The following is a 12842-nucleotide window of genomic DNA, read 5'->3' as shown; positions in this document are numbered from 1 at the left end:
GACTGGGATAGGGAGTGATTGAAAATGTCCGTAAACACACCAGCCAGCTAGTCCGCGCATGCTCTGAGGACTATTTAGTCATACAAAAGTATTGATAGGAGTAGGGGGAAAAGGTGCTTGTATACTGATAAGCACACATAAGACGGCATTAACGATAAGCAATAAAATCAAGGCGGCGCTTCTAGAAGCCTATTTCACACAAGCGCCTACTGAATTTGCAAAATAACTTTTCTTAAATTTAGATTTCGGCACAAATTAAAAAAGTGTCACTGACTCACCCATGGATTGATGTTTCAGCATTGTCTCAATGATGAGTTCGGTGTTGGATTTGCCTTGTGTGACATGCACGCACAGTTACCAGCCAGCTAGAGTTAACGGCAGGGGGACGAGTAATATCCACTGTTGTAGTACGGATAAAGACTGAGCTGGAATGTGAAGATAACTGAAGCTAGTTAGCTTTAGAAAAGTCTGAGTAGATCTAGCTTGCTTCGTAGGATACCCCTCAGGACTGACTGATTCAAGCTAGCTACAGTATCTTCATGAAGCACCTTGACATTTCATTGAAAAATAACTGTAGTACTCAGAATATTTTCTAACCAGACAAAGACGCAAAGGTTCATTGAAATAAAAATGTGAATAAACATACACGCACATAATCCTGGGTTCAAAAACCCTTTCAGCCTTGCTGTTTAGTCCACAACCAAGCCTTAATCTGGGTCTGTGCCATGTGTTGTTCCACTTTAGATGAGGATGTGATTTTGTTTGATTAGAGAATGCTAATGAGCTGGGTACATGTCCAAATGAGTGTTTTTTAACCTCATTTAGTATTCTGTGTATATATACAGTTGAAGTCAGAAGTTTACATGCACTTAGGTTGGCGTCATTAAAACTTGTTTTTCAACCACTCCGCAAATTTCTTGTTAACAAACTATAGTCTTGGCAAGTCGGTTAGGTCGTCTACTTTGTGTATGACAAGTCATTTGACAGACAGATTACTTCATTCATAATTCACTGTATATGAATTCCAGTGGGTCAGAAGTTTACATATACTAAGTTGACTGCCTTTAAACAGCTTGGAAAATTCCAGAAAATGATGTCTTTGCTTTAGAAGCTTCTGATATGCTAATTGACATCATTTGAGTCAATTGGAGGTGTACCTGTGGATGTATTTCAAGGCCTACCTTCAAACTCAGTGCCTCTTTGCTTGACGTCATGGGAAAATTCTAATAAATCAGCCAAGACCTCAGAAAAGAAAATGTAGACCTCCACAAGTCTGGTTCATCCTTGGGAGCAATTTCCAAACGCCTGAGGGTACCATGTTCATCTGTACAAACAATAGTAAACAAGTATAAACACCATGTGACCACGCAGCCGTCATACCGCTCAGAAAGGAGACGCTAGAAATGAACGTACTTTGGTGCGAAAAGTGCAAATCAATCCCAGAACAGCAGCAATGCACCTTGTGAAGATGCTGGAGGAAACATGTGACGATGCTGGAGGAAACATGTATAAAAGTATCTATATCCACAGTAAAACGAGTCCGATATCGACATAACCTGAAAGGCCGCTGAGCAAGGAAGAAGCTACTTCTCTAAAACCGACATAAAAAATTCCAGACTATGGTTTGCAACTGCACATTGAGAAATGTCCTCTGGTCTGATGAAACAAAAAGAGAACTGTTTGTCCATAAGGACCATCATTATGTTTGGAGGAAAAAGGGGGAGGCTTGCAAGCCGAAGAACACCATCCCAACCGTGAAGCACGGGGGTGGCAGCATCATATTGTGGGGTGCTTTGCTGCAGGAGGGACTGGTGCACTTCACAAAATAGATGGCATCATGAGGGAGGACAATTATGTGATGTAGAAGTATTGAAACAACATCAGTCAGGAAGTTAAAGCTTGGTCGCAAATGGGTCTTTCAAATGGACAATGACCCCAAAAATACTTCCAAAGTTGTGGCAAAATGGCTTAAGGACAACAAAGTCAAGGTATTGGAGCGGCTATCACAAAGCCCTGACCTCAATCCTATCGGAAATGTGTTGGCAGAACTGAAAATGCATGTGCGAGCAAGGAGGCCTACAAACTTGACACCAGCTCTGTCAGGTGGAATGGGCCAAAATTCACCCAACCATTCGAAAGCTTGTGGAAGGCTACATGAAACGTTTGACCCAAGTTAATCAATTTAAAGGCAATGCTACCAAATACTAATTGAATGTATGTAAACTTCTGATCCACTGGGAATGTGATGAAAGAAATAAAAGCTGAAATAAATCATTCTGACATTTCACATTCTTAAAAATAAGTGGTGATCCTAACTGACCTAAGACAGGGAATTTTTACTAGGATGAAATGTCAGGAATTGTGACAAACTGAGTTTAAATGTATTTGGCTAAGGTGTATGTAAAATTCCAACTATACATACATACATACACACACACACACACACACACATACATACACATATATACACACACACACACACATATATATATATATACACATATATATATATATATACATATACATACACATATATATATATATACATACACATATATACACACACACACATATATACACACACACACACATATATACACACACATACATACATATATATATATATATATATATATATATATATATATATATACACATACATACACATATATATATACACACACACACACACACACAAACAGTGGGGCAAAAAAGTATTTAGTCAGCCACCAATTGTGCATGTTCTCCCACTTAAAAAGATGAGAGGCCTGTAATTTTCATCATAGGTACACTTCAACTATGACAGACAAAATGAGAAGAAAAAAAATCCAGAAAATCACATTGTAGGATTTTTGATGAATTTATTCGCAAATTATGGGGAAAATAAGTATTTGGTCACCTACAAACAAGCAAGATTTCTGGCTCTCACAGACCTGTAACTTCTACTTTAAGAGGCTCCTCTGTCCTCCACTCGTTACCTGTATTAATGGCACATGTTTGAACTTGTTATCAGTATAAAAGACACCTGTCCACAACCTCAAACAGTCACACTCCAAACTCCACTAAGGCCAAGACCAAAGAGCTGTCAAAGGACACCAGAAACAAAATTGTAGACCTGCACCAGGCTAGGAAGGCTGAATCTGCAATAGGTAAGCAGCTTGGTTTGAAGAAATCAACTGTGGGAGCAATTATTAGGAAATTGAAGACATACAAGACCACTGATAATCTCCCTCGATCTGGGGCTCCACGCAAGATCTCACCCCGTGGGGTCAAAATGATCACAAGAACGGTGAGCAAAAATTCCAGAACCACACGGGGGGACCTAGTGAATGACCTGCAGAGAGCTGGGACCAAAGTAAGAAAGCCTACCATCAGCAAGGGCATTGAAGATGAAACGTGGCTGGGTCTTTCAGCATGACAATGATCCCAAACACACTGCCCGGGCAACGAAGGAGTGGCTTCGTAAGAAGCATTTCAAGGTCCTGGAGTGGCCTAGCCAGTCTCCAGATCTCAACCCCATAGAAAATCTTTGGAGGGAGTTGAAAGTCCGTGTTTCCCAGCAACAGCCCCAAAACATCACTGCTCTAGAGGAGATCTACATGGAGGAATGGGCCAAAATACCAGCAACAGTGTGTGAAAACCTTGTGAAGACTTACAGAAAACGTTTGACCTCTGTCATTGCCAACAAAGGGTATATAACAAAGTATTGAGATAAGTATTTGGTCAATCACAAAAGTTTATTTTCCACCATAATTTGCAAATACATTTATTAAAAATCCTACAATGTGATTTTCTGGACTTTTTTTCTAATTTTGTCTGTCATAGTTGAAGTGTACCTATGATGAAAATTACAGGCCTCTCATCTTTTTAAGTGGGAGAACTTGCACAATTGGTGGCAGACCAAATACTTTTTTGCCCGACTGTGTGTGTGTGTGTGTGTGTGTGTGTGTGTGTGTGTGTGTGTGTGTGTGTGTATGTATATATATATATTATATTAAATATATATCTTTATATATTATATATATATATATTATTTATATATATTTATTATATATATATATATATTATAATATATATATAAATACTATATATAATATATATATAAATAATATAAATAATATAATAAATATATATAAATAATATATATATCTAATATATAAATATATATATAATATAACTGTAAATATTGATCACATTCCTTGTGTATGATCATATATTTTGACATTAAATGTAAATATTGTGAACCTATGTTATAAATGTTTTACCTCCTGTTTCAGGATGTGATGTCACTGAGTACTGCCTCTATATATAGGACCTTCCACCCCCACCTGGGATATGGATGCCTGATGAAGACCTTAGGGTCCAAACGTTGTTATAAATAAATATCACCTGAGAGGATGAGCAGCAGTGTGCTGCCTTTTCCTGTCTGTTTTCTTTATCATTTTCTTGTGTGATTAGTTAGTTAAGTTAAAAGAGGAACGGTGAGGCTTCCTCATCTGTTGCCTGCATTAGGTTACATGACAAAAATGAAGAATGATGGATCAGACGCCTCAGCTCTTTAGCAGCCCAACAGAAACTGTCTGCAACTCTTCCCCAGAACGTTCCAGTAATCAATGTAGCTAGTGAACAATCTCAATTAACGTCCTTGGTAAAAATGATGGTCAACAAAAACAAACTTGACATCCGAGGTACATAAGGTGTGATGTGACTTACTCGGCGACATCACTGCGGATCCCACGGAGCTCCTCCAAGAGGTTATCTATCCCAGAATGCCATGCGGTGTTCCAGGCCAGCTGCAGGGTCTCCTTGGCGGGGGTCAGGGAGAGGAGGTCAGAGTAGGGGGGCAGGACAGAGCAGTAGGGGCTCACCGCATGGTGGGACGCGGCCCGGAACGGTAGGCTGTACCTGGGGAGGGAGAGGAGGGGGAGGGAGGGGAGGGAGGGGAGGGAGGAGGGGGAGGGAGGAGGGGGAGAGAGAGGAGGGTAGAGCATGTAGTTACTAGATATAACACCATTCATATGTAAATAGACAGACTGACATCAATAAAAAAAAGTAAATATTGGTGACTATCAATAAAGTTAGGCTACTTCATTACCTTCGTATGACAGACACAGGAAGAGAGAACGGTGAGAGAGCCACGTCGGAGCTGGAATTGTCCGACCTGATTAGGTAAAACAAAATGCTTTACCACATCTTTGCTCTGTAGGAAATAGTGCTAAAATGAAAAGCGAAAAAAATTCTTCAAATGAGAGCGGGAAGAACACTTACCAGACTTCTACTGTGGCAATCTCATCAAAGAGCAGTAGACACATCAACACAGCCGCCTCACTAACATCCCCTTTATTCTCCTTGACAAGCAATGAAGCTAACAGGATAAACAAACAATTAGAAAACGTTCAGTGATTAGCAGTGGTGAACGCACACTCAGTTGATTCCAGTGAGGGTTTAGCTATGTGATTGTTTAACCTTGTGAAGGCCTTTTTGAGAGGTGCAACAGAATGTGTTTACCAATGTGACCGTCTAGGTCCTGTGAACATACCTCTAAAACTGTACAATGTAATACCTTTATTGAATGAGTTGTGATGTGAATTAACTCCAGGGCAGTGTTAAACTGTTCAAACGTTACTCGCTGAGTTGTAATGCAAAGTTATCCCTCAGCTGGGCAACGAAATGAGTTTACCTGTGCCCGAGTGAATGAGTTGTGCGTGAACGTCACTCAGAGCAGTGTGATAGAGTTGGACTGTGATAGTTGCTAAATGAGTTGTGTTGGGAACGTACCCCTGAGCAGAGTGATGAGGAGGGGGGTCTTCTCAGCCAGAAGATGCCTCAGGGAGGGGTCTGCATACACCAGCTTTCTCAGAATACACACACACGGCTCCAACAGGCAGTCCATGCTCTGGAGGAAGAACACACACACACACACACACACACCACACACACACACACACACATTAACACAGCAAACATAGACAAACATACACATTCATATGCAAGCTGATCTGCGAGGTCTTTTCACCTTCCTGTGGTCGTTCACACTCTCTGTGATGAAGCAGATCACTTTATCTGTTACACCAAGACTCGTCAACACTGGGTGCATTGCTGTTTCTATGGAGAAAATAGATTGAAAGTAATAAATTACCAATAGGCCTATCAATAATACAAAATGAAGTGTTGTCTGCTTAACAATGCTAGACCCTAAGAATACATGGAATTTGCATATTTTTCCTTTCTCAAGTTCCTTCTATTATTCATCCTAAACATATGGTGGTGGGTAGAAGCATACGCCTTTGCAAAAACACGGCAAGCTTTTCTTTGTGTGACTATTCGCACAAAACATTTAGATTTTCTTCAACTTTATTTTCTTTCCGAACCATTTTGATGTTCTAGGTCAACGCTAACCAAGCTTAGGAGAGTTATGTCTAGTGTTACGCCCTTTTCCCCCCAAAAAAATATTTTTTATCTACATATCCCTTGCTAATCCTAAAAGCATTTGTGTGGAGGATATGAAGCGCTACATCACCCTGTAGGACGACAGCCAGTTGTTCTGCTGCTGACCTCCTGAGGGTCAGGTCAACAGTGTCAGAGGTAAAGATGCTGAACAGCTTCTCCACTGACTCCACCTATGGTCATAAAGAAATAAACAACTAACAGTAAGAACAATTTAACCCAGTGGTACACTACATGATTTGGCCCCGATGTAGCGGTCCCAGACACGTTTTTTTTTTTTGGAGATCGGAAAGAAAAATCCCCATGTCGTTGCCTACTCGGGGCAACTCGTTTGATGTGAGCGAGTCAGACATGCCATCTGAGGGCTACTGATCCCGTCTTTGAGTAGTCCCAGACGTACCGATATTTTCAAACATACTTGATTTTATTGGCACAACATCTGCAATGCTCTTGTAGTGTGAGATTTGCAAATACAAGTTTTGAGAATGTGATCAGCAAATAGCCAATGAGAGCTTGCCAAAGAGCCTGCTTTGAGCCACAGCTTGTTCTAGCTACATTAACAATCTAATCCAGAGCCATGCACAGGGGGCATGTGCTCAAAAATAAAATGAATATCTTGAAATTCATAACACACCAAATGCCTCTGTAGCAAAAACATCTATATATTTTTTAGCATGGACCTATTTATTTATGCAATATGTTAAATAGGGACCTTGAAGCCACACCTATGTGGAGCGCAGGCCAGGTACATGTACGCACTTGAAGCAGCAAGACAGAGAAACCAGACACAAATAAAGACAATGAAGAAATTGACAAAACTGCTAAATAGAATTAAATAAACCAAAGCTTCTTGATCAGATGTGTTACAGTTTTTTTAGCTCTCCAAACAACATTTCCACTTTGAGAATGTAATAATATATTGTCTGAATGAACAGAAATGGCCGCAACCAAACATTGTAGATTACTTGGTGAATTGAGGAGATTAATGATAACATCAAGACTAAATGTATATGTGATATGTAGTGGGGAATTGATCAGCATTAACAGCCAATTGATATAAAGAAACAATGAGTGCACATGAATTTGGCTGGGGTCAGCGGACATTCTTGGAGAGAGACCAGCCTAGCGCATCTTCGCCACACAACAACACTCACTCATCATCACAAATTGTAAACTAGCTACAGTATATGCATAGTCTATGCACAGTCACTTCACCCCTACCTACATGTAGAAATGACCTCAACTAGCCTGTACCCCCGCATATAGCCTCGTTATTGTATTGTGTTACTTTATTTAGCAAATATTTTACATCTCTTTCTTGAACTGCATTGTTGGTTAAGGGCTTGTAAGTAAGCATTTTACAGTACTGTCTACACCTGTTGTATTCGGCCCATGTGACAAATAACATTTGATTTATATATACACAACAATATGTGGACACCCCTTCAAATTAGTAGATTCTGCTATTTCAGCTACACCGGTTGCTGACAGGTGTATACAATCAAGCACACAGCCATACAATCTCCATAAACAAAAACATTGGCAGTAGAATGGCCTTACTGAAGAGCTCAGTGACTTTCAACGTGGCACCGTCATAGGATGCCACCTTTCCATGAAGTCAGTTTGTCAAATTTCTGCCCTGCTAGAGTTGCCCCGGTCAACTGTAAGTACTGTTATTATGAAGTGGAAACGTCTAGGAGCAGCAATGGCTCAGCTGCGAAGTGGTAGGCCACACAAGTTCACAGAACAGAACCGCATAGCGCGTAAAAATAGTCTGTCCTCAGTCGCAACACTCACTACCGAGTTCCAAATGGCCTCTGGAAGAACTGTTCGTTGGGCACTTCATGAAATGGGTTTCCATGGCAGAGCAGCCACACACAAGCCTAAGATGACCATGCGTAATACCAAGCGTCGGCTGGAGCGGTGTAAAACTCGCCGCCATTGGACTCCGGAGCAGTGGAAACGCATTCTCTGGAGAGATGAATCACACTTCACCATCTGGCAGTCCGATGGACTAATCTGGGTTTCGCAGATGCCAGGAGAACACCACCTGACCCAATGCATAGTGCCAACTGTAAAATTTGGTGGAGGAGGAATAATGGTCTGGGCTGTTTTTCATGGTTCGGCCTAGGTAACTTAGTTCCAGTGAAGGGAAATCTTAATGCATGCAATAACATTCTGGACGATTCTGTGCTTCCAACTTTGCAGGTGTCCACATGCACTACATGACAAAAAGTAGTTGCAGTGCCGCCTAAAGACATTAACGACATCGGAAAAGAGGGTGGGCTGTCAGCTGATCAATGATGTTGATTGATTTAAATCTGCTAGTTAGATTTATTTTATTGATTCAAATTTACCTCTTCATGTCTTTCTGCCTCTCTCTGCTGTGCATATCAGCCAACAAGACCAAAATACTGATGATATAGGCTAAATCAAGTGTCATCAAGTGTTGTGGCAGTACTGTTGATATTTAAACTAGGTAGTTAGCTACACACACACGACCTGAGACCGCAACTCTCAAGCCATGCATGTTTCCATACTGGGCACATGCAATATCCGTACAGGGCAGACTGGGAAATAGGCACGACCAGGAGCGCGCAAGCTAGGTACAGGGAAGATCAACAGGCTCAAACAATGAGCGGGGTAGGTGGAGGCGAACTTGATGAGGACTTGTAGGCAGTGGGTTCTGAACAACAATGGACGGGGTAGGTGGAGGCGAACTTGATGAGGACTTGTAGGCAGTGGGTTCTGAACAACAATGGACGGGGTAGGTGGAGGCGAACTTGACGACGACTTGCAGGCAGTGGGTTCTGAACAACAATGGACGAGGTAGGTGGAGGCGAACTTGACGACGACTTGCAGGCAGTGGGTTTTGAACAACAATGACACTTTCATCCGTACTTTTTTGTATCATTTTGGCAGAAATCACATAAAAAGCCCTTTGGAGACTGGAAGGGCAAAATGGCATTCGGTCTGCACAGGTAGAGCCCTATCTGGGCACTGCCTGATCGAATCACATCACACTGTTTTGGTAAGACAATGTGGTGGTATGGAGAATCCTCACGAGCAAGTGAATAATGGTGTGTGTGACCCCCCGTCTGCGCCAGATCGTTTAGTGTGCGCACCACTACGGCAGTTTAATGTGAGAGGCTGAGCGATGTTAAGATTTTGAAAGTTGTGTAGTGTACACTCTGCATTAGGGTATAGTCTGTCACATAACTATACATCTTTACTTACAACGGGATAAAGGCCAACGTTGTCTGTATGTCGCTGCCTGTCTATCCATACCTTAAGGAAGGATCGGTCACTGCTGTCCAGGTTGATGTCCAGTGCATTGTTGAGACAGAAGAGGGAGGGGAGAGAGGAGAGGACAGGACCCTCCAGGGTTGGTCTGACTGTAGTAGCCCCCTCTCCACTGGTCAGGTGGGGAAGAAGGTGTTGGACTGCTGCAGCTCGGACCCTGCAATCACACCAAATACTCAGAGGTATGGGACTGTAGGTCATCAATCAATCAACCTATTAATCAATCGATATATCAGTGTTTTACCTGGGATTTTTTTTTAGCGGCAAACAAATTTCCTTAAAGTCTACATATTTTGCTATGGGGCTGAGAAAAAAATTGCAGTTTCAAAGCTAATTTCCTGTAATTCTATATATTTTGCCATGGGGTGGAGAGAACATTTGACAGTTTTAAAGCAAGTTTCCTGCAATTCTACACATTTTGCCAGGGGCTGGGAGAAAAATTGCAGTTTCAAAGAAAATTCCCCACATTTTGCCATGGGGGCTAAGAGAAAATGTGGAGTTTTAAAGCTAGTTTCCTGCTATTCTCCACATTTTCCCATGGCTTATGCCGTGTTCGTATGCCATCAAACATTTGAACAAAATCAGCAGTGGGCCGCTGATAAATGCACAGCGGGGAAAATCTGATCAAGCATTCAAATAATCAATCTCTGTCTTTTCTCTCTCTGTTCTTTCTGGGTCTATGAATCAGTTCAAAAGATACAGGACTTTCATATACAACTAATACATCCTCCATACAACACTGAGGAGCTAACTGAGTACACAGCACAATAAAGAGAGTAAATATACATATTCATACAAAAGCAGTATAGACAGACAGGGACTGTGTGGAGAAGATAGCTGTTATCCACAACCATTACAAAGAGCCCCCAGCCAGAGACAGAGTTGAGTCCATCAGCTTATAACAAGTGACAGGAGTACTATGCCCATCCACATCAACACACAGTGTTGGAAAACAGAATAGCTAAACACTGAGACAGTTGTCTGGTTTTACAACGCCCTCGAGAGTCAATGTCAAATTCAGTTGACAGTTTCAAAAAGTAAAAGACACACACACTCAGACAAATTCGCCTTTTCCCTCACATGCACACGTGCACCAGAGTATGTGAGCGGAGCTGGACCGGAGCTAGGACCGGAGCTAGGACCGGAGCTAGGACCGGAGCTAGGACCGGAGCTAGGACCGGAGCTAGGACCGGAGCTAAGACCGGAGCTAAGAGCTGGGCCCAGCACACATTTGTAGTCTACTTGTGTGCTGCTATAGCCCCCTTGCTTTAGCTACTGTCATGGAGTTCACTAAATATTTTCATAAAGAAACTGACTTACAAAGATGAGGACCAAGAGAGAAGGTGGTGATGTCGTGTCCACAACTAAAGAATCATTGTGGAATCTAAAAAGACTCGTATCCCAAAAGCATGATGGAGTACTTACTACGCGCACGTTAAAAGAAAAGAACGAGGTGGATAGATAACTGAGTGTGTCATTGTAGCAAAGTATTCATAAACAAAACAATCTGCTCTTAAACGTTGAGTTCGTTTTTGTTATATTATCTATAGGCCATAATTGATTTTGGCACAATAGGCCTGGCATATTCCCACGTTCAAGGAGCTTTCCACTTTGATTGGGTTATTTTGCTTACAAACCATTAGGCCTACCTATAGAAAAATAAAACAACTCTGCATCTCTGCCCAGCTTGGCAAGAGGGGCCAAAAGGGTGTTTAACATTCCCAGTGGCTCTGTGAAGAAGATATTCTCCGCTGCTGGCCTGCACTCCAGGCACCATCGCCTGAGCCTGAAGCCATAGACTAGCCAAAACTCATGTTTCTCAATTTCTCATTTTTCATTAAATTTGTATTTAATTCTAGGTAAGTCACAGCCTAAATGCACAACTTATAGACTATAATGATTTAATACAATGAAATGTTGTTTAAATGCTGAGTGCTTTAAGTCCCTACCAGCCTATTGGGTCAAACTTGCAAATGCCTAACAATGCATTTCTTTGTAGGCTATATCCATGAAATAACTGAAAGAACATAGCCAAAATAATTTATATCCGTTGCTTCTTAGGCTCCCTGTCTGGCTCCTGACCTATTTAGAGTGTTGATATGCTGTTTAATATAACATGTAGCCTATTTGAAATGTGTGCTTCATTCACCTTTTCATGTTTATTCAAATACTTTTCATTCAAATCATATGGTTTGGTTTCAATACTTGAAAGCCTTATGGTAAGTCCATGTCATCACAAAAATAGATGGGTTTTGGTTAAACTGTGATTTTAATGAACGGAGCGAATTTGGAGCGGCAGTCTTTTAGTGCACAAGCACCGCTCCATGAGCGGGATTTCCAACCGCTCAAATACTCTGGCACACACACACACACAGAGAGAGAGAGAGAGAAATGGTCTAGGGTAAATTGTTGGAATCATAGAAATAGAATAATAATTCTAAATGTATTGGTGGAATACAACGGGCATTTGGAATGCAGTTTTGTTTGGCAAGACAAGGGAGGAGATGGTTGTGACAAAGTAGGAACCAAAGTGTTGGTAAGTGTTTTCCATGAGACCCTAATTAGATTGAAATATGCACATTCCACAAACAATGCTGATGTGCTCCACCACTGGTACCGCCCTGTATTAGAGCAAAAGTTTGCTAGCAAGATTTGCTACATCTCAGCGGAGTTAGTTAGCCAGCTAGCTAGCTAGAGATTAGCATTAGGGGATAACTCCCTTTTTTTGGGCACAACAACTAACTAGTAAAATATGTAGATGCAAAGTGGAAAGCTGCGTCGTTCTTGTTTGGAAAAATAATTTGACTGCATGCTGTTATTTGGTCAATGCACTTAGAGAATCTCGAGCTCAAGGAACTGCATGCTTGAGTGACAGGGGGGAGGGGCTTGGCATGTGTGGGGTTGGGAAACAGCCAAAAGAGAGACAGAGAGAGAACTCTGTCAAGTCGAGAAATAAATCAAAAGTTGAAAACAATGGAAGTTACAGAGGGCTAAATGCAAATTTCAATACTGCAATTTCGATTAAAATGGGATTAATCGTGCAGCCCTACCACACACAAACACAGAGAAACAGTCCCCTACTACACAGACAC

The 12842-nt window shown here is 41.5% G+C and overlaps 1 protein-coding gene across 2 annotated transcripts in view; it reads right to left on the bottom strand.

Moving 5' to 3' along the window:
- The window catches only part of rttn (rotatin), a 59979-nt gene that overhangs the window by 31958 nt on the left and 15179 nt on the right, over nt 1-12842 (bottom strand). For both annotated transcript variants that reach the window (XM_036935152.1, XM_036935151.1), the window contains exons 18-24: nt 9736-9907; nt 6521-6620; nt 6017-6105; nt 5779-5896; nt 5269-5365; nt 5096-5161; nt 4714-4905 (exon numbers count right to left, since the gene is read on the bottom strand). In XM_036935152.1, coding sequence (XP_036791047.1) covers nt 4714-4905; nt 5096-5161; nt 5269-5365; nt 5779-5896; nt 6017-6105; nt 6521-6620; nt 9736-9907 — 834 coding nt within the window. The remainder of the gene's footprint in view (nt 1-4713; nt 4906-5095; nt 5162-5268; nt 5366-5778; nt 5897-6016; nt 6106-6520; nt 6621-9735; nt 9908-12842) is intronic.

Source organism: Oncorhynchus mykiss, chromosome 11, assembly GCF_013265735.2.
Source record: "Oncorhynchus mykiss isolate Arlee chromosome 11, USDA_OmykA_1.1, whole genome shotgun sequence".
In the NCBI taxonomy this organism is placed as follows: domain Eukaryota; kingdom Metazoa; phylum Chordata; class Actinopteri; order Salmoniformes; family Salmonidae; genus Oncorhynchus; species Oncorhynchus mykiss.
This window is presented reverse-complemented; position numbering and strand designations above follow the sequence as displayed.